Source organism: Bos indicus x Bos taurus, chromosome 20 (assembly GCF_003369695.1).
Source record: "Bos indicus x Bos taurus breed Angus x Brahman F1 hybrid chromosome 20, Bos_hybrid_MaternalHap_v2.0, whole genome shotgun sequence".
Lineage (NCBI taxonomy): Eukaryota > Metazoa > Chordata > Mammalia > Artiodactyla > Bovidae > Bos > Bos indicus x Bos taurus.
Genome location: NC_040095.1, coordinates 62591918 through 62614760, shown reverse-complemented (window position 1 = coordinate 62614760; position 22843 = coordinate 62591918). Strand labels below are relative to the sequence as shown.

Genomic DNA, 22843 nt, shown 5'->3' with positions numbered 1-22843 from the left:
GGAAAAATCAATGGCATTAGTCTTCAAAGGCTTCTGTTTTTCTGGAAGTCCTCCATTATCTTTAATCTACGTCTCATTCTGATTGATGAGGCTTACAGGAAGCGGGGATCTTCCCAATTCCTTCACTCTCACAGATAGAAAAAGTATTGCTAGCATTCTTATTTTTGCAATTCATTTATATAGTCTTTGAAATATATTTTCTTAGGATTACCTATATCTCTAGTTCTACTCAGGCAATTCAAAGATGGTGACATAACTTGTATTTTCTAAATAGGTTTTTTTTTTTTCTTTTAAATTGGAGTATGGTTGATTTAAAATGTTGTGTGACAGTTCTTCCTTTAGAGTAAAAAGCAGGAATTACAGTGAGGAAAGGTGTGTGCTGATCCAGGCAGGGCTGTCTTTCATCAGGCAGAAGCAATTCACCTCTGGCCAGGTAAACGTCCACAGCTCAATGTATCAAGCCCTGTGCACAACCTGTCAACTAAAAGGATGTAATCACAACCTGAAAATAGTTACCTGGTGGGAATGTTTAGGACTCGAGAAAACTGCTCCAAGGACGCAGGTGGGGAAGTCAGGCTATATACAAGTTTACAACCAAGGGAACTCGCGGTCTGAACATCAAAGATCAGGCTATCAAGTTAAGGAATTTAGCATTCCAGGTATAGGAAGATGCAACGCTCTGGGCTCACTGAATTCATTCCTTTCACATGCACCTCAGCTACGGGGGGCGGGGCGGGGAGTCAACTCCGTTTCCTTATTCACCTTGCATTTCCCCCAGCTCCTGAGCAATCAAAGGCGGGGTTGGGGTAGCAACATCCAGAGGATTGCAGTTTGGGATTCGTATTTGGAGGTCAGAAATTGCTGATGGCTGTGACAATAACAAAGTGAGTGAAGTCGCTCAGTCGTGTCCGACTCTTTGCGACCCCATAGACTGTAGCCCACCAGGCTCCTCTGTCCATGGAATTTTCCAGGCAAGAGTATTGGAATGGGTTGCCATTTCCTTCTGCAGGGGATATTCCGAACCCAGGGATCTAACCCATGTCTCCTGCATTGCAGGCAGACGCTATACTATCTGAGCCACCATGGAAGCCCCCTTAATATCCAATTTCCCTTAGAGGCGGATGTTACAGCCTCCAGCCTAAGCAGTTTATTGAAGCGGTCCTTCCAGTCAAATGAAGAAGTCTCCTGGGGGAGGGATGTCGGTAAAGTTAGGACTTGCCTTTCTCATACTAATGACATTTTAGCACTTCCTCAAAACGTGCATCAGAACTGCCCACAGGTGCGGAACAAAAGTGCCTATTCCTGGACCGACGGAGTATCGGGCAGGAAGAGGGGAGTGGAGCCGGGTGCAGAACTCGTCTTTTCACAGGCGCCCAGGTAGCTCTTCAGCCCCGAGGCCCGCCTGTGTGGTGCACCGCGGTGCGGCGGCGGGTGCAGGGCTCGCTCCCGCTGCCCTCCTCCCTTGGCTCCGTGCCTTCTCTGTCGCCGCCTCCCCGCCCCCACCTCGGTGTCATTAGAGTTCAGTTCCTTCTAAGGTTTCAGCCTCGCCGGCCGCGCAGCCCTCTGGACAAAGCCCAAGTGGCCCGCGGCCCACGACAGTGGCCACCCCGCGGCCTGTGGAGGGAGTCGGGGGGTGGGGAGGGAATGTCCCGCAACGCCCCCGCGGCCACCGCCCACTGAGCATGCGCACAGCGGCGCTGCCGGAAGTGACAACACACGTCGCGGAGTCGCCCCGCCCCTTCCGCCTGCACGCCCCGCCCAGGCCTCGCCCCTCCGCTCTCCCCGCCCCTCCCCCTCCCCTCTCTCGCCCGCTTTCTGTCAGCCTCTCTCCCTCTCCCTCTCCCCCCTCTCTCTCTTCCTCTCTCGCACCTGAGCACACGCACCTGCCCGGGCCCGGCTCCGCTCCCTCCTCCTTCCTCCCCTTCCCTCCCCCTTCCCCGCCCCGGCCGGAAGGCTCCGGCCGCGGCCGCTGGAGCCTCGCGGCTGCGTCACCGCCGCCCCCCCAGACAAGATGGACACCGCGGAGGAAGGTAAGACGGCAGCGCCCGCGCCCTGTGCTTGCGGCTCCCGCGGTCGGGTCGGGCCCGTGCCGGTTCCGTGCGGCGCTCGAGGAGGGCGGCGGGGCCCGGGCGGCGCGTGAGGTGGCGGAGTGGGCGGGGGGCGCCTCCGCTCGGGTCAGGGGCTCGCGATGACAGCGTCGCGAGCGGGCGGGACCGTGGCGGGGCCGGCACCCGGGCCGTTTGCTCCGCGGAGGAGCGGGGCGCGAGGGGCGGCGGGGAGCCTGAGGGGGACCCGTCGGCGCCTCCAGCCGTTCCCCGCGCGTCCGCGCGGGTCGTGGGCCGGGGGCGTCGGGCTGCGGTGGCCGGCGTGGCTCCCCGACCCACCCCCCCACTCCGTCCCGTCGGCCCCAGGGGGCGACGGCGCCGTCGTCGCGGGTCGAAGTCTGAGGGGGCGTTTTCTACGTCCTTCTCCCCCCTACCCCGCCACACTCGGTTTTGTCCGTCTTTTAACGTTGCTTCGCCCGGCCGTTCCAGCGGCCCGACCCCTTCGCGACGAAACTTCTTTGTTGACTCTGAAACTTCGCGAAAAACACCTCGCCAGGTGACGGCCGAGTGACCCCTATCTGAAGCCCTCGCCTTCTTGCTTGCGTGCCCCCCACCGGTAATTTGTTTACAGACGAGGAAGGAGCGGGCCCAGCGAGGTTATTCGAAGCAGGAAGGCTCTGAAGAGACTCCTTTTGTTTGGGTGCAGTTTATTTTGTGCTCAGCCCCTGACACCGATAAGCGAGTTTGTGTGTGTGTGTGTGTGTGTGTGTGTGTGTATGTGTGTGTTTGCCTGGTGGGTGCGTGTGCTTTGACACCAGCTGACTCGTAAGCAGAATACAGAAGAGAAGACACAACTGAACATCTGTGGCTATTGACATGCATTTGCTTTATTCAGTGAAAGTAGTTAGGTTGTTTTTAAGCAATTTTATCTTCCTAGAGTCTATCGAATATTGAGTGAGTGTATAGATGAACTTACTAATTTGTTTCTTGTTTTGATTATCAGTGAAGATACATTTATGCTTGAGGTATCTTATGTGGGGATGTGATAAGCGTCTTTGAGCCTTTCAGATTGTGACTCTTGGTGATTTTAGATGAAGATCGTTGAGGACTGTCGTGGTATGCAATAATTAGTGGTAGAAAATATGATATTGTCCATATATGTAATGAGTGGAGGGGATCAATGTATCATTTTTTAAAGAAGTCTTTTATTAAGAACCTCAGCTGTAATGATATTTTCATGTTATACTTGACAGTTTAGAAAGCATAGTTACATGCCTTCACATTTGATCTTACTAAAAGCCCTGTGGAGTAGGTAGGTATTATCTTTTATAGATGTGGAAGTTATTGGTAGTTATTTTAGTTAAAGTTTGTCCAGGTTTCACACCCTAATAAGAAAGATTTAAACCTAGGTATCCTAATTACAAATAATTTTCCTTTCATTGTGTTTCGGCTGTTTCTATTATGTACTGTGAGTGAAGGAAAGATCATTGCCACAGGAGACTCCTTTGGAAACAGTCAAGTGAAACTGCTGAGATTAAGAATGACTTTTTTTGGACAGGTGGTCCTAGTGTGTAAATTTCTGTCTACATCCATACATCCTTTTGGGTTCAAATTTTAGTGACTCAACCTAGTAATACATGTGTTTATTGATTTATCACTTGATATATACCGGCATGTTTTATTAAGTTCTCATTCTTCGGGCTTATGCATTTAGTACCTGCATACACTTACCGTACAATAGTGGTGATTCAGGAATTGCAGAATCTCAGTCTATGTGGAATCGTGGAAGACATATTTTCAGTGTGCTTCTTAGTGCACTTTTTTTTTTTTTTCTTTTCTGTGTAAAATTATAATCAGGATGAGGTATAAATGATGTTTATGTACTAACTCGAATACTGTTCTCTATTGAAATAACTAACATTTATTGAGGGCTTGATGTATGGGCATGTCCTTCACTAAACATTTTACACACAACTCACATTTTACATACAAACAGTTATCGGTAGGTAGCATTCTCTTTTCACAGATGAGGAGACTGAGGGTTAATATGATTAAGTAACTTTGCCAGGGTCATAACAGGTGACCGATGTCAGAGGCAAGATTCAAACTCAGTCCTGTCGGACTTTGTGATTACGTTAGATATTTCAGACCTCATGTTTAAATTAGGTATTTATAAGTGGATACTCTGTGTCTTCTTGGTGGCTCAGATGGTAAAAAAATCTTCCTGCAGTGCAGGACACCTGGGTTTGGTGGTGCAGGACACCCTGGGTGGGCAAGATGCCTTGGAGAAGGAAATTGCTAACCACTCCAGTATTCTTACCTGGAGAATTCCATGGACAGAGGAGCCTGGTGGACTGTAGTCCATAGAGTCACAAAGAGTTGGACACAGCTGAGCAACTTTCACTTTCACCTTGTATCCAATGTTGAGATAACTGAATTTTTGTTACTCTGTTTATAAGATGAATCATTTATATGATTGGCAAAGTGTAACTTTGAATTTGTTTTATGACACTGTTAGCTATGAAATGAAAGTGACTTTTAATACTTCTCATGCCTAATTTTGCAAAATTCCAAATTAGAAGTCTTCTGAAATTTTCAAATTAATGTAAACTTAACTTGAAAAAAGGCTGGAAAGAGCAGGAGGATTACAGAAGATTTCATGATAAAATGATATAGTGACGATACCAAAAAGCTTGGAAGCAACATCTGTTTGCTAAATGAGTTACTACAGGTTATTTCTTTAAAAAAATGCAGTTGGATTTTTATGTGATTATAAAAGAAACTTTCTTTTTGTAGGAGACTTGGAAAATATGGCTAAACATAAAGAACATAAAAATTTTAAAAATCTTTAAATTTTATCACTCATTGTTAATAACACCGAAGACATTGTTTACTTACCTGTTTTTTTATTATGTTAATATGAATAGATTGTTACTGAAATACCAACCAGCAAATAGTGTTAACTCTTCCATCTCTTTTAAAAATGCATGTTGCTTTCCCTTAATGGTACCATATATGATGTTATATGCCCAGAATGTTTCATATTTGTAGTAAAAACCCTGAATTGTTAGAAAAGTGATTGTTTGCCAGATTTTGACCCTTTGTATTGTTTGTTCTGTATTAAAGTGTTCAGTCTATTCAATCTTATTTTTGCAAAACCAACAGGTATATCATCATTCTCATAATACAGGCATGCCTTGATTTTATTGTGTTTCACTTTATTGAGCTCTGTAGATAATGATTTTTTTTTTTCCCAACAAATTGAGGGTTTGTGGCAACCCTGCACCAAGTCTGTAGGTGCTGTTTTTCTAAAAACATTTGCTCACTTGCATGTCTCTGTGTCACATCTTAGTAATTCTTTCCGTATTTCAAATTTTCTCATTATTACTGTATTTGTTATAGTGATCTGTGATTTACTACTATTACAGTTGTTTTGGGGCACCATGAACTGTGCCCACAGAGAGAGCAAACTTAACTGATCAATGTGTGTTTTCTGACTGCCCCACTCACTGCTGTTGCCATTTCTTTTTTTTTCTCCTCAGGGCCTCGCTATTCCCTAAGACACTATAATATTGAAATTAGGCCGTTTAATAACCCCATAATGATCTCTTTTAAGTGTTCAAGTGAAAGAATAGTTGCCTGTCTCTCACTTTAAATCACAAGTTAGAAATGATTAAGCTTAGTGTGGAAAGTATGTTGAAATCCAAGATAGGCCAAAAACTAGGCCTCTTGCTTCAGCTAGCCAAGGTGTGAATACAAAGATAAAGTTGTTGAAGAAATAAGTGCTGCTGCAGTGAACATACAGATGATAAGAAAGAGAAGCAGCTGTATTGCTAATAGAGTCTTAGTGGACTGGAGAGATCAGGCCAGGCCCACACTCCCTGAAGCCAAAGCCTACCCAGAGCAAGGCTCTCACTCTTTTCAGTTCTGTGAAGGCTGAGAGAATGGAGGAAGCTGCAGAGGAAACATTTAAAGCTAGCAGAGCTTGGTTCATGAGTTTTAAGGAAAGAAGTTGTCTGTTTAACGGTGAAGTGCAAAGTGAAATAGCCAGATGTCTAGAAGATCTAGCTGAGATAATTCTTGAAGGTGGGTCACACTGAAGAGCAGATTTTCAGTATCCACGGAACAGCCTTATATTGGCAGAAAATGCCAACTAGGATTTTAATAGCTGGAGAGGAGAAGTCAGTGCTTGACTTAAAAGCTTCAAAGGACAGGCTGACTTGTGTTAGGGGCTAATGTCATTTTAAGTTGAAGCTGTTGCTCATTTACTATTCTGAAAATCCTAGGGCTCTTAAGAATTATGCTAATTCTACTCTGCCTGTGCTCTGTAAATGGAACAACAAGGCCTAGATGACAGCACATCTGTTTACGACATGGTTTTCAGAATATTTTAAACCCACTGCTGAGACCTACTGCTCAGAAAAAAAAAAAGATTCCTTTAAAAATGTTACTGCTCATTGACAGTGTACCTGATCACCAAAGAGTTCTGATGGAGATGTGCAGTGAGATGAATGTTGTTTTCATACCTGCTGACAAACAGAATCCATTCTGTAGCCAGTGGATCAAAAAGTACTAATAATTTTGACTTGGAAAATCAAAGTCTTATTATTTAAGAAGAAATTTCTTAAGCTTATAGCTGCCATTTGTTGTTGTTCAGTTGTAAAGGCATGTCTTACTCTTTGCAACTCCGTGGACTGCAGCATGCCAGACTCCCCTGTCCTTCACTGTCTCCTGGAGTTTGCCCTCATTCATGTCCATTGAGTTGGTGATGTTATCTAATCATCTCATCCTCTGTGGCTTCAGCAAGCTGACATGGAGATAATGATTCCTTTGATGGATCTGGACAAAGTAAATTGACGACATTATGGAAAGGGTTTACCATTGTAGATGCCATTAAGAACATTTGTGATACTAGAACAACATTGTAAATCAATCATCATTCAATTAAAAGAATAAATAAAAAATTTTAAAAGAGAACATTTATGATTCACAGGAAGAGGTAAAAACATCAATGTCAACAGGAATTTAGAAGAGTTTGGTTCCAACCCTTGTTGATTTTGAGGGGTTCGAGACTTCAGTGGAGAAAGTAATTGCAGATGTGGTGTAAATAGCAAAAAGCCTAGATTTAGAAGAGGAGCCTGAAGATGAGACTGAATTTTGTAATTTCATGGTAAAATATTAACAAATGAGTTGCAAAGGGGTGAGCAAAGAAAGTAGTTTCTTGAGACAAAATACACTCCTAGTGAAGATGTTATAAAAGTTGTTGAAATGACAGTATAGCATTTAGAATATTATGTAAACCTAGTTGGTAAAGCAGGGGCAGGGTTTGAGAATTGATTCCACTTTTGAAAGACATTCTGTTAGGTAGGTAAACTGCTCTCTCATTAAATCTGTAAATGTCAGAGCTTGAGAAGATCTTATATCTTTCTCATTTTGTCAGGAGTCTGATTCTGCAACACACTGAGGTTATCAGTTTCAAAGAAAAAATGCTGTCCTTTGCCAAAGGGTATGTACTTTTAAAAAGTAAAAGCACTGCAATATTGGAATTGATGTTGCAAGCAAGTATTGATGTATGAAACTCTCATTAAGATATTAAACATTTTGGCATAGTAGAGTGCTCTTATTTCAGCCCAGTGATACATAGAGCTGACGTTTTTCTTTTTCATTTTCCTAAATTACTGCTCAAACTAGCAAAACATAATATAAAATCTTATCAGCAGTTTTTCATGGACTGCCAAAGCAATTGTTCTTAATGCTTTGTGAATTGTATTCATTGGGAAGGGATGAAGCTCAAGTGTGTCATATTGATCGTGTTCTGTAGTATGGCAAAACCTTGAGATGACTTAGATTTGGAAGCAATGAGTTCAAAGGATAGGAAGTTGTCAGAAGCAGACAGCTAGTTACTGTCTTTCTGGAACCACATGGTCTTTTATCTGTTTCCAGTAATGTCTGCTTCATTGTTTTTGCCACGAATCAGCTGTCACTGCTTTGGCATGCCCATGGCCAGGCATACATGCAGTTATTTGACAAGTGCTTACTGAGCAGCTGTTACGAGCCAGGCACTATTTTATGCACCTGGGGTAGGTGGGTAGCAAAATAGACAAAATCCCTTTTTTCATAGAGCCTGCGATCTTGTCTTCGGCTTGGTAAAGGAGGAAGGGAGAACAGAAAATAAACGTAATAAATTATACGACAAGACAAGATGGTTATATGTGCTGTGGAGAACAGTCAGTTCAGAGGGAATGAGATGGGTGAGAGAAGGATGAGAGATGAAGGAGGATTACAAAGGGGCCTGAGTTAATTCTGGTGGTGATGGATCTGTCATTATCTCGAATGTGGTGACAGTTTTACCAGTGTCAAGCATATCAAGTGGTATCCTCTAAGTGCATCTGATTGTATGTCAGTTATCCCTCAGTAAAGCTGTTTTAAAAAATCCATTGTCTTTTACTTACGCATGACTTTGTATCATCATGTATTGATCATTTGGTAGCTATTGGATCAGGTTATGCAAATCTTCCAAATGTTGACATGTTTCCTGTATAATATAAAAGTCACATTGATTAAGGACACCACTTATCTCAGAAGGGCTTTAGATATTTGGGAAACTGTCATGCTTATTGTGGTGGAAACAGGTTTTCTAAAATCCTAATCTTTGCTTGAAAGTTTTGTCATTGGCAGCAAATATTGTCAGTTGGTTTCTTTGGTTCTTAGACTCACTTCATTCTTTTGTGACAGTACTTGCCACATACCTGCCTGAGTAACTGTTGTCTGTCAGGCTTTTTTTTTCCTTCCATAGTAAAAATGGTGTTTCAGTGGCGTAAAAGCAGTTCCAACTGGTCATACCAAAGAATAATCCAAGTGCTTTTTCTTGAGACAATCATTGCTGTTGAGCCTGAGCCCAAGAATGAGCCTAGACTCCCTGTATTTTTCAGTTCTTAAACTTTTCACTTGGTTCTTTAAATCTTCTTTTTTCTTTTTATTTTGTATTCAGTGAGGAGACTGAAAACACAGTAACTTAATTAGAGGAAGTTGAAAGAATTATTAAGCTGTGGTAAGAGAATAATTATAAAGATGCCAGGACTGCTGTAAAGGGTGTGGCTGGGCCTGAGGCAAAGTGCAGGTAGGAAGACTTGGGAGGGGTGGGACTCTTCCTCACAGCTGTGGTTCAGACTGCATTGGAGAAGTACGGAGTTGTCCAAGCCAGAGCTAGCCCACAGTTTCTGGGTGAGCAGGTAACACCACCTCCCCCCACCCCACCTCGCCCCCCCCTGCCCCAGGGCGTATGCAGGAAACCCAAGGTTGGTGGATGGCTAGACATGCACAGAGAGTTAGGGTACCGCTGTGGGTGCAAGGCCTGAAGTGTGTTGAGGTCTTATCAGTGGGGCTGTGAGAAGCTGGCAAACCCACTGAGAGTGCAGCAGGAGCAGGCATGCTCCAGGCCTCCTGTGTTGTCCCTCCAGCACCCTCTACTGACAAATCCTTTTCTGAGAACTGTTTTTTTAAAAGAGTCCATCTCTTATTACTGAACAAGTAGTACTGAAGGGTACGTTTGGAGCTGAGAGGAATCAGACTGATACTTGGCACACTCCTGCTGACACTTGGGAGTTACTGCCTCTACTGCTGAACTTGAATTTGCCCACTGCTGGGCAAAGCCAGAAGTAGAAAATGGCGGTGCCCCTTCCCTCCGTCTCTGGTCCCACAGAAGAGCGTCTCACCGACAGAAGGTAACTCAAGTCTAGTAGTAGTTTTCAGGCTGGAAACTAGTTTTGGGGCTTCTAGGAGCAGTAGTGCAGGTGAATGTTAATTTTGTAATGACCTGTAATCTGAAAGGATAAGAAATAACTAAGCTTTGGGATATATGGATTGGAATTTTAAATCCAGTTTAAATTGGAATTTAAAATTTTCAAGGCCTAATTACCAAATCCACATTTAAAAAGTATGTATATGTATATATACTTCCGCAGTCAAAAAGGAAGTGTTTTCCACAAAATTTTAGTTCAACTTTTTTTCTTATAGTTGTAAAAGTAGCAATGAAACAGTAGAAACTAGGGAAGGAGAAGAAAATCACCCATATTCTCATCTAACCCACTTTAGTGGCTGTCATTTGTGTGTCTTTTCTCTTTTAGGCTGTTTAGGTTTCTTACCTAGTTGGAAGAACAGTGTGTATTCATTTTTTAAATCTCTGCTTTGCTTATTTAATATTATGCATTTTTTCTATATTGTCAAATAGTTGTTAAATTTGCTGTTTTTAAGGGACTATAGACATTCCAAGTACTGAATGTACCACAGTTTATGTAGCCACACTCCTGATCTTGGCTGTAATATTTTGAGTATTGTGGCCCTGCCAAGAGACATGTAGGATTTCCCCAACCAGGGATGGAACCCACACCCCCTGCATATTGGAAGCGTGGAATCTTAATCACTTGACTGCTAGGGAAGTCCTGAGTAATACTTTTCAATAATTGTTTACTGTAATCATAGCTGCTAATTATAAGATTTTTGTCGATAATCAGATACTGAAAATCCCTTGTTACTGCAACCAAGTGAATCAGCGTCAACTTTAGCAGTCATACAAATCATGTTGTTAATATGTATCCTCTATATTATGTGATGAAATGGCACTCTGCCTGTGAGATTTTCCTTCCCAAAATATAGCTCCACTCTAATCATGAGCAAAAACCGTAAACAAATTCTGATAGAAGGGCATCTTGTACTACTCCTTGAAATGATAAAAGTTGTCAAAGACAAGCAAAGTCTGAGAAACTGCCAGAGCTAAGAGGAGCCTAAGGAGACATGACAACTAAATGTAATGTGGATTCTGGAACAGAAAAATCACTTTAGGTAAAGATCAAGGAAATCTGAATAGATTGTTGACTTTAGTTGATGATAGTGTGTCAGTATGGGTTCACTAAGTGTCATAAAAGTAACACCTTAATGTAATAGAAGTGTAACATCCTAATGTAGGGTGTTAGTAATAGGGGTACTAAGGATGTTAGTAATAGGGGTACTGGGTATGTGAAAACATTGTACTGTCTTCCCACATTTTCTGTAAATGTAATCTGTTCTAAAAAATAAAGTATATTAAACCATTGCTTATTAAAATTATCACTCATTTATCACCAGAAGGAAAGTGGAAACTTTTTGAAGTCTTAAAGAGCTTTCGGGGTACAGTGGTTTAAGAGTTAGGATGTACCCAAAGCTATGAGTTGGTCTGTATTTTTCCTTAGAATAGATGCTTAGAATGTATGTGGTGAACTGGATTGTTGGCTAAAAAAGACAAGGGATGGGCTAGCCCTAAATGGGTGCTGACTTGGTAACCTCACACTATTGGGCTTTCCCTCTCCCTTTCATCTCCTAGGCTGTCTCCTTGCTCAGTCACTCAGGATTTGAAGGTTTCATTCAGAGTACCTTAATTGAGCTAGGTACTGGGCTAGAAACTTTCAAAAGGTATGCTTTGTGAAGATACTTGTTCAGTCGCTCAGTTGTGTCTGACTCTTTGCGACCTCATGGACTGCAGCACACCAGTCTTCCCTGTCCTTCACCGTCTCCCAGAGTTTGCTCAAACTCATGTCCATTGAGTTGATTATGCCATCCAACCATCTTGTCCTCTGTTGTCCCCTTCTCCTCCTGCCATAAATCTTTGCTAGCATCAGGGTCTTTTCCAGTGAGTCGACTCTTCGCATCAGGTGGGCAAAGTATTGGAGCTTCAGCATCAGTCCTCCTAATGAATATTCAGGGTTGATTTCATTTTGTGAAGATACTAAATATTCAAATAAGCAAACAAACTAAGCAACAAAAGTTGCTACAGGATTTAACAGAAGTTTGCCCTTGAAAACCACTAAGAGCTTTTTTTTTCCTAGGTAGGTTTGCAGAGCTTTGATTTCTAAGTAGGTTTGTGTTCATAACCAGCAAAGTGCATTGATTTTACTTTGGCCTGAACAAGATTTGTAATTTTACTGCATGTAAATTTGATGGAGCCTTACTCCACCACTTTTCATTTTTAGTGAAGGGCCTCAGGCTGCATCTTTTGTACACTTAGCTCTCCTTTTGTACCGTTGGCCTTGTTATTCTGTTGAAGTTTCAGGTGGTGGAATTGATCCTACTAAACAAAATAGATTATTCATTGACTCCCTCCCCGCCCCCCCTTTCCCCTTTGAGGCATTTTATTTGCACGTGTTAAACTCCTTTAGGAAAGAAATTCCAGGATTTCTCTCCTGTGTGTTTTTGTCTTGTTTCTTCATGGTCCTCATGCCACTTGAGGTGGTCAGGACAATGAAACCAAGCTAACAGAATGGAAGTAGGTTATTTTGCCATTTTCTAGGTTTTCAGATTGCACTTCCAAATCTAGGGCTGGTCACTCCACACTTGTTAACTTGCCTGTGAGATTCACTGTAATTTTCCCAGCCCTGTGATCATCAGTGATTGGAAATTCACCAGTGTAAGCATGCTTCATCATCACAGTCAGAAACCAGATGATGACTTGGGAGCATAGCCTGATAAGGACCTAGTTTTGGTCTTTCTTTTCAGCATTGTTAATGCTCTTGAGAGCATGGAAAGATGGTGGAAAGAGTTTTCTTTGAATTTCTCTGTTGGTGGTAGTTATGCTTGTTTTAGTTTTGTGAATCTGCTAAGATCCTTTATAAAAAAGGAAAGGTTAATTTATGTCTTAGTCACAAACTACCCCCAAACCTGAGCAGCTTAAACCAACAAAAGGTTGACGTTTCTCACTGACATCACATCTCAAAATGGTCCTAAGTTGGATCACCTGGAGATCTAGATGGGAGACCGTGTTTTTGATTCCACAGTCCATGAGGCAGGAGCATGGAGTGTGATGGAGTGTGTTCATCGGTGCCCAAAGCCTTCTGTCTAGAAGTGATGCCCATCACTAGACCTCATATTGCATTGCCCATAGCAGGTCACATGTCCATGTAGGGTTTCAGAGGTGACAGGGAAGTGCAGTCCCACCACAGACCCAGGAAGTAGAATGCCGGAAACATTTGATGACCAGCACTGATGATTCCCACAGTCCCTTGCAACATGGTTGGATGGAGTAAATGTGCTCACTGCCATACGTTTCACTCTACAACTTCATTAGACCACATTTTAGAGAGAGAACCAATTTTTTTCCATGTCATTACCTTTTCTCGTTTCCTGTTTCTCGTTTCTCATTACCTGTTCTTGACTCCTACATCTGTTTAGTCACTACCGTAGAAAATCTTTTGATCTTTTTTCCCCCCCAAGTATAATTAAAGTAAAATTTACCTTATTTAATGTCTGTGAGTTTTTGACAAATGCATGCAGTCATGTAGCCACCACAATCAAGAAGATATAGAATACTTCTTTCACTACTCAAAATATCTCCATGCTTTTTTATGGTCAACTCTACCTCCAGACCCTGGAACCACTCATCTGTTTCTGTCTATATATTAGGTTGGTGCAAATGTAATTGTGGTTTCAGACCTTGAATTTCAAATCATTATAATTAGGCTCAAACATATCTTTATTAATCAAAATAGGAACCATTATAATCAACATGTTTTTTGCCAGTGGGAGGTGCTTGTTTATTCTTGTAGCATAAAAGTCCATGCTTCGTGATTCAACAAACTCTTGGAAAGCATTTTCTTTCTCCTGCTGGTTGTGGAAGCATTTTTCCTACAAAAAGTTGTTGAGGTGCTTGAAGAAGTGGTAGTTGGTTGGCCAGAGGTCAGGTAAACATGGTGGATGAGGCAAAATTTTATAGCTCAATTCCTTCAACTTTTGAAGTGTTGGTTGTGCAACATGCAGTTGGGCATTGTCATGGAAAAGAATTGGGCCCTTTCTGTTGACTAATATTGGTTTCAGGCCTTGCCGTTTTTGGTGCTTCTCATTGCTTTGCTGAGCATATGTCTCAGATGTAAGGGTTATGCCGAGATTCAGAAAGCTGTAGGGTATCATATGGGCAGCAGACCACCAAACAGCGACTATGACTCTTTTTTGGTGCAAGTTTGGCTTTGGGAAGTGCTTTGGAGCTTCTTGGACCAGCCGCTGAGCTGGTCATCGCCAGTTGTCATATAAAATCCACCTTTCATCACATATCACAATCTGATCGAGGAATGATTCCTTGTTGTTGTGTAGGATAAGAGAAGATGACTCTTCAAAATGATAATTATTTTTTGATTTTCGCTCAGCTTATGAGGCAGCAACGTTTTTCACCTTTCCAGTTTGCTTCAAATGCCAAACGAGTGTAGAATGTTGACGTTGATTTCTTGGGCAATTTCTTGTGTAGTTGTAAGAGGATCGTTTTCAATGATGACTCTCGGTTGTTGTCACCCTCCGGTGGCTGGCCGCTAAACTCCTCATCTTTAAGGCTGTCATCTCTTTCGCAAAACTTCTTGAACCACCACTGCACTGTACATTCATTAGCAGTTCCTGAGCCAAATGCGTTGTTGATGTTGTGAGTTCTCTCCTCTGCCTTATGACCCATTTTGTACTCAAATAAGAAGATAGCTCGAATTTGCTTTTTGTCTAACATCATCTCTATAGTCTAAAATAAATATAAAATAAACAGCAAGTAATGTCATTAGCAAAAAAAAAAAAAACCCAAGAAATGTGCATTAGAATGATGTATAATGTAACCACATTTAAGAATGTGTTCCAGCATCAAACAGCAAATTTCAACAATGCAAAAACCGCAATTACTTGTGCACCACCCCAATAGTTTTGCCTTTTCCAGAAAGTTATAAATGGAATTAAACAGTATGTAGCTGTTTGAGTCTGATTTCTGTCCACTTAATGCATTTGAGATTTATTCACATTGTTGCATATATCAGTAGTCTTATCTTTTTTTTAAATTGCTGAGTGGTATTCTATTGTAGGAATGTGCTACAGTTTATCCATGCCCCAGTTGTGGAATTTTGGGGTTGCTTGTTTCAAGTTTGGCAGAATTACACATGAAATTTACATAGATTTCTGTGTGAACATAAGTTCTCACTTTACTAGGTCAAATACCTAGGAATAGGATTACTGAGTGTATGATAAGAGTATATATGTTTTTGGTTTTGTCATTTTAACAGGTATATAGTGGTATCTTGTTGTTTAGTCACTTAGTCATGTCTGACTCTTTTGCAACCCCTTGGACTATAGCCCCCGCCAGGCTCCTCTGTCCATGGGATTTCCTAAGCAAGAATACTGGAGTCGGTTGCCAATTCCTTCTCCAGGGGATCTTCCAGACCAGGGATCAAACCTGTGTGTCCTGCATTGGCAGACGGGTTCTTTACTGCTGAACCACCAGGGAAGTCCGTGGTACTTTACTGTGGTTTAAACATTTTTTAAATGTGGAAAAACATACATAACAAGAGTTACCATCCTAACCATTTTTAAGTGTGTAATTCAGTGACATTAAATATAGGCACATTGTTGTACAGTTACCAACAACTTAATGTGATTTTAATTTGAATTTCCTTAATGATGTTTGCATTGCTTTCATGATGCTAACTTCTCTAGGTTAGCATAAGAAGCAGCTGTTCAAATCTTTTGCTGAAACTTTTTGGATTATTTTCTATCCTTAAGACACCAATTAGTAAGCTGGACGAAGGACTTGAATAATTGACAGAGAAAAAGAACATGGCAGAATGTGGAAATAATCTAGCTTTACTAGTAATAAAACTACTTAATTAGCTATTGTACAAGTTATTTTTGTCCTTATATTTAGTAATGCAGTGTGTTTTTATTAGACGGAGCAATCTACCATTCAAATGCAAGAAAATAAAGTTGGAGGGGAGAAAGCAGAGATATGTAGGATATTAACATTAAATTATGAAAATTTTAATGTTAATAAAATTTGGCCACAGGACTGGAAAAGGTCAGTTTTCATTCCAATCCCAAAGAAAAGCAATGCCAAAGAATGTTCAAACTACCACACAATTGCACTCATCTCACATGCTAGTAAAGTAATGCTTAAAATTCTCCAAGCCAGGCTTCAGCAATATGTGAACCGTGAACTTCCTGATGTTCAAGCTGGCTTTAGAAAAGGCAGAGGAACCAGAGACCAAATTGCCAACATCCGCTGGATCATGGAAAAAGTAAGAGAGTTCCAGAAAAACATCTATTTCTGCTTTATTGACTATGCCAAAGCCTTTGACTGTGTGGATCACAATAAACTGTGGAAAATTCTGAAAGAGATGGGAATACCAGACCACCTGACCTGCCTCTTGAGAAATCTGTATGCAGGTCAGGAAGCAACAGTTAGAACTGGACATGGAACAACAGACTGGTTCCAAATAGGAAAAGGAGTTAGTCAAGATTGTATACTGTCACCCTGTTTATATAACTTATATGCAGAGTACATCATGAGAAACGCTGGACTGGAAGAAACACAAGCTGGAATCAAGATTGCCGGGAGAAATATCAGTAACCTCAGATATGCAGATGACACCACCCTTATGGCAGAAAGTGAAGAGGAACTCAAAAGCCTCTTGATGAAGGTGAAAGTGGAGAGTGAAAAAGTTGGCTTAAAGCTCAACATTCAGAAAACCAAGATCATGGCATCCGGTCCCATCACTTCATGGGAAATAGATGGGGAAACAGTGGAAACAGTGTCAGACTTTATTTTTCTGGGCTCCAAAATCACTGCAGATGGTGACTGCAGCCATGAAATTAAAAGACGCTTGGTCCTGGGAAGGAAAGTTATGACCAACCTAGATAGCATATTCAAAAGCAGAGACATGACTTTGCCAACAAAGGTTCGTCTAGTCAAGGCTATGGTTTTTCCTGTGGTCATGTGTGGATGTGAGAGTTGGACTGTGAAGAAGGCTGAGCACCGAAGAATTGATGCTTTTGAACTGTGGTGTTGGAGAAGACTCTTGAGAGTCCCTTGGACTGCAAGGCGATCCAACCAGTCCATTCTGAAGGAGATCAGCCCTGGGATTTCTTTGGAGGGAATGATGCTAAAGCTGAAACTCCAGTACTCTGGCCACCTCATGCGAAGAGTTGACTCATTGGAAAAGACTCTGATGCTGGGAGGGATTGGGGGCAGGAGGAGAACGGGACGACAGAGGATGAGATGGCTGGATGGCATCACTGACTCGATGGACGTGAGTCTGGGTGGACTTCGGGAGTTGGTGATGGACAGGGAGGCCTGGTGTGCTGCGATTCATGGGATCACAAAGAGTCAGACACGTCTGAGCGACTGATTTGATCTGATGAAAAAATAAAACATTCTAGAAAACTTGATCATATAACTGAGGTATGCATGATAAAGTTGAAAAGTTCTCCTTTGGAATTTGGGGCTCTGTTTTAATCCTCATTTCTTCATAAACTTGCTTGATATCGTTGGGTTAGTTTAGAACTGGAGTTAGCTGATCTCCGTCTGCTCCCCACTTGTCCTTGGTGTCAGAGGCAGTGGTAGGGTTGAAATTTTTCTTGTACTGTTTGGCTGGATTACAGCAGCAGTTATTGTCTATAAAGTTTTCTGGCTTACTGAGTTGCCCCTTTACTGGTCCTTTGGCTAGAGGGAGCAGGTTTTCGTGGGGACTTTTTTTGGTCTGCTCTCGTTATTGTTTCTAGGTTGCCAGCTTGTCCACCTTAATCTCTAGTTCAGGCTCAGTTCATTTCAGTCACTCAGTTGTGTCTGACTCTTTGTGATCCATGGACTGCAGGACACCAGGTCTGGTCTCCCTGTCCATCACCAACTCCCAGAACTTAATTCAAGCTCATGTCCATCAAGTCAGTGATGCCATTCAACCATCTCATCCTCTGTCGTCCCCTTCTTTTCCCGCCCTCAATCTTTCTCAGCATCAGGGTCTTTTCTAATGAGATCCAACCAGTCCATCCTAAAGGAAATCAGTCCTGAATATTCATTGGAAGGACTGATGCTGAAGCTGAAACTCTTAATACTTTGGCTTCCTGATGCGAAGAACTGACTACTCCAGGCTACTTAAGGCAAAACACAAACCCAGAGAACTCACTACTCACTGCTGTGTCTGTTGTTCCTTGGGGCCCCAGCTCCTTTTGCTGGTCTGCCTTTGCTTCACTCTTTAGTCTTCTTATGTGTGTTTCGTATATAATATCCTGTGTTTTTAGCTGTCCTTGGCAGGAGGAATAGGGAGAAGACTATTTTATCTTGATCTAGAACTTTCCATTCTTTTCTAGTCTTTACTGCTGTCTTTCTCTAGGAGGAAACTTTATCCTGATTTTCTAGTGATACGTGTTTTTCACATTTTTGTATTTTTTTACATTTGGAATTACAAAGAGTAAGTAACTTTTTGTGTCTGGGGTTCTTTATCACTCAACATCATTTTGTGTTGTTGCTGTTCAGTTGCTAAGTTGTGTCCAACTCTCTGTGACCCCATGGACTCCAGCACTCCAGGCTTCCCTGTCTTTCCCTGTCTTCTGGAGTTTGCTCGAATTCATGTCCATTATATATGGACACATACACAAATATATGCAGTTGATCCTGAAACAACAGTGGCTTGAACTACTTGGGTCCCCTTTTATGCAGATTTCTTCCAGTAATTATATGGTGTTGCCCCTCATCCCTGTTCGTGGGTTTCATGTCTATAAATTCAACCAACTGCAGATCAAAATTTTCACGCGCCTTTGCTTGAATCCATGGATGCAGACAGAACTTGCAGATGTGGAGGGCTGACTTTGGGACTTGAGTGCCCTGGAGTTTTGCCGCATGTGGGGGCTCCTGGAAGCAATCCATCCACGGATACTGAGGTAGAGGTGTACTATAGGCAGCATACCCATGTAAATTAAGGAAAGAACTTCTTTCCCCAACTGTGATCCCTGCAAAGTAGCAACTGTTAATAGCTCTTATCTATTTTTCCAGAATAAATGTTTGGCCATGACCTTGCTTTGTTTCAGGTTTTTCTGCTGAAATATGGATTGGCAGGGAAGAAGCTTCCATGCCTTCTACTCCATGTGCACAGACTAGCGAAGGAAACTTAGTTGAGGATATAGACCAAGCGCAGCCTAGCTCTTAGGCAGCTTTTCTTGGCCTCCAGTTCGCTCAGTCAAATCTGACTCTGCGACCCCGTGGACTGTAGCCTGCAAGGCTCCTCTGTCCATGGGATTTTCTAGGCAATAGTACTGGAGTGGATTGCCATTTCCTTCTCCAGGGATCTTCCCAAACCAGGGATTGAACCTGGGTCTCCTGCATTGTAGACAGACACTTTACCGTCTGAGCCACCAGGGAAGTACTGATAAAGGGGATCAGATCAGATCAGTCGCTCAGTCGTGTCCGACTCTTTGCGACCCCATGAATCGCAGCACACCAGGCCTCCCTGTCCATCACCAATTCCCGGAGTTCACTCAGACTCACGTCCATCGAGTCAGTGATGCCATCTAGCCGTCTCATCTTCTGTAATCCCCTTCTTCTCTTGCCCCCAATCCCTCCCAGCATCAGAGTCTTTTCCAATGAGTCAACTCTTCGCATGAGGTGGCCAGAGTACTGGAGTTTCAGCTTTAGCATCATTCCTTCCAAAGAAATCCCAGGGCTGATCTTCAGAATGGACTGGTTGGATCTCCTTGCAGTCCAAGGGACTCTCGAGAGTCTTCTCCAACACCACAGTTCAAAAGCATCAATTCTTCGGTGCTCAGCCTTCTTCACAGTCCAACTCTCACATCCACACATGACCACAGGAAAAACCATAGCCTTGACTAGACGAACCTTTGTTGGCAAAGTCATGTCTCTGCTTTTGAATATGCTATCTAGGTTGGTCATAACTTTCCTTCCCAGGACCAAGCGTCTTTTAATTTCATGGCTGCAGTCACCATCTGCAGTGATTTTGGAGCCCAGAAAAATAAAGTCTGACACTGTTTCCACTGTTTCCCCATCTATTTCCCATGAAGTGATGGGACCGGATGCCATGATCTTGGTTTTCTGAATGTTGAGCTTTAAGCCAACTTTTTCACTCTCCACTTTCACCTTCATCAAGAGGCTTTTGAGTTCCTCTTCACTTTCTGCCATAAGGGTGGTGTCATCTGCATATCTGAGGTTATTGATATTTCTCCCGGCAATCTTGATTCCAGCTTGTGTTTCTTCCAGTCCAGCGTTTCTCATGATGTACTCTGCATATAAGTTAAATAAGCAGGGTGACAGTATACAGCCTTGACGTACTCCTTTTCCTATTTGGAACCAGTCTGTTGTTCCATGTCCAGTTCTAACTGTTGCTTCCTGACCTGCATACAGATTTCTCAAGAGGCAGGTCAGGTGGTCTGGTATTCCCATCTCTTGAAGAATTTTCCACAGTTTATTGTGATCCACACAGTCAAAGGCTTTGGCATAGTCAATAAAGCAGAAATAGATGTTTTTCTGGAACTCTTTTGCTTTTTCCATGATCCAGCGGATGTTGGCAATTTGGTCTCTGGTTCCTCTGCCTTTTCTAAAGCCAGCTTGAACATCAGGAAGTTCACGGTTCACATATTGCTGAAGCCTGGCTTGGAGAATTTTAAGCATTACTTTACTAGCATGTGAGATGAGTGCAAATTGTGTGGTAGTTTGAGCATTCTTTGACATTGCCTTTCTTTGGGATTGGAATGAAAACTGACCTTTTCCAGTCCTGGGGCCACTGCTGAGTTTTCCAAATTTGCTGGCATATTGAGTGCAGCACTTTCACAGCATCATCTCTGAGGATTTGGAATAGCTCAACTGGAATTCCATCACCTCCACTAGCTTTGTTCGTAGTGATGCTTTCTAAGGCCCACTTGACTTCACATTCCAGGATGTCTGGCTCTAGGTCAGTGATCACACCATCGTGATTATCTGGGTCATGAAGATCTTTTTTGTACAGTTCTTCTGTGTATTCTTGCCATTTCTTCTTAATATCTTCTGCTTCTGTTAAGTCCATACCATTTCTGTCCTTTATCAAGCCCATCTTTGCATGAAATGTTCCTTTGGTATCTCTGATTTTCTTGAAGAGATCTCTAGTCTTTCCCATTCTGTTGTTTTCCTCTATTTCTTTGCATTGATCGCTGAAGAAGGCTTTCTTATCTCTTCTTGCTATTCTTTGGAACTCTGCATTCAGATGTTTATATCTTTCCTTTTCTCCTTTGCTTTTCACTTCTCTTCTTTTCACAGCTATTTGTAAAGCCTCCCCAGACAGCCATTTTGCTTTTTTTGCATTTCTTTTTCATGGGGATGGTCTTGATCCCTGTCTCCTGTACAATGTCACGAACCTCATTCCATAGTTCATGAGGCACTCTATCTATCAGATCTAGGCCCTTAAATCTATTTCTCACTTCCACTGTATAATCATAAGGGATTTGATTTAGGTCATACCTGAATGGTCTAGTGGTTTTCCCTACTTTCTTCAATTTAAGTCTGAATTTGGCAATAAGGAGTTCATGGTCAGCCACAGTCAGCTCCTGGTCTTGTTTTTGTTTACTGTATAGAGCTTCTCCATCTTTGGCTGCAAAGAATATAATCAGTCTGATTTCGGTGTTGACCATCTGGTGATGTCCATGTATAGAGTCTTCTCTTGTGTTGTTGGAAGAGGGTGTTTGCTATGACCAGTGCATTTTCTTGGCAAAACTCTATTAGTCTTTGCCCTGCTTCATTCCGTATTCCAAGGCCAAATTTGCCTGTTACTCCAGATGTTTCTTGACTTCCTACTTTTGCATTCCAGTCCCCTATAATGAAAAGGACATCTTTTTTGGGTGTTAGTTCTAAAAGTTCTTGTAGGTCTTCATAGAACCATTCAACTTCAGCTTCTTCAGCGTTACTGGTTGGGGCATAGACTTGGATTACTGTGATATTGAATGGTTTGCCTTGGAAACGAACAGAGATCATTCTGTTGTTTTTGAGATTGCATCCAAGTACTGCATTTCGGACTCTTCTGTTGACCATGATGGCTATTCCATTTCTTCTGAGGGATTCCTGCCTGCAGTAGTAGATATAATGGTCATCTGAGTTAAATTCACCCATTCCAGTCCATTTGAGTTCGCTGATTCCTAGAATGTCGACATTCACTCTTGCCATCTCTTGTTTGACCACTTCCAATTTGCCTTGATTCATGGACCTGACATTCCAGGTTCCTATGCAATATTGCTCTTTACAGCATCAGACCCTGCTTCTATCACTAGTCACATCCACAGCTAGGTATTCTTCTTGCTTTGGCTCCATCCCTTCATTCTTCCTGGAGTTATTTCTCCACTGATCTCCAGTAGCATATTGGGCCCCTACTGACCTGGGGAGTTCCTCTTTCAGTATCCTATCATTTTGCCTTTTCATTACTGTTCATGGGGTTCTCAAGGCAAGAATACTGAAGTGGTTTGCCATACCCTTCTCCAGTGGACCACATTCTGTCTGATAAAGGGGATAAGCCACAGCTAATCAGGTGTGTGGCTCGGGGCCTACTGAACAGTCAGTGTTTGCCATAAAGTGTTGTATAGCTGAGGCTTATCACCATTCTGGTTGATTTAGAGGAACAATCTTTGCTTTTCCATTTAGGGAAATATTCATACAGAAAGTATGCTTGAACAAAACTCATGTAGTCACAACTTTATCATGTGGGAAAAGACAAAGTGTCAGTACTACAGAAGAGATTTGTGATATTATTTCTTGGATCAAATTCTTTTTAGAGTCATTTAGATTACATGGTTTTAAATTAGAATTGGATTGTTGGTCTCATAGAAATAGACCTTTAGGAATGTTGAGACAGATTATTTAGATCTTATTCTGCTTTCTTTCCCTGATGAGGATATAGACAATGAAGTTTGAACACATTTGTTTTTGGCCTTGCTGTGTGGCATATGAAATTCTAGTTTCCTGACCAGGGATTGAATCCATGTCCCCTGCATTAGGAGCTCCAAATCAT

The 22843-nt window shown here is 42.2% G+C and overlaps 1 protein-coding gene and 1 non-coding gene across 2 annotated transcripts in view; one reads left to right on the top strand and one right to left on the bottom strand.

Moving 5' to 3' along the window:
- Positions 1-1778: 1778 nt before the first annotated feature.
- The window catches only part of MARCH6 (membrane associated ring-CH-type finger 6), an 80516-nt gene continuing 59451 nt past the window's right edge, over positions 1779-22843 (top strand). Inside the window, exon 1 of the mRNA XM_027520398.1 lies at positions 1779-2030. Coding sequence (XP_027376199.1) covers positions 2012-2030 — 19 coding nt within the window. The 5' untranslated portion in view covers positions 1779-2011. The remainder of the gene's footprint in view (positions 2031-22843) is intronic.
- TRNAC-ACA lies at positions 19150-19221 on the bottom strand. Its single transcript has one exon. It is a non-coding gene; the product is annotated as a tRNA-Cys (tRNA).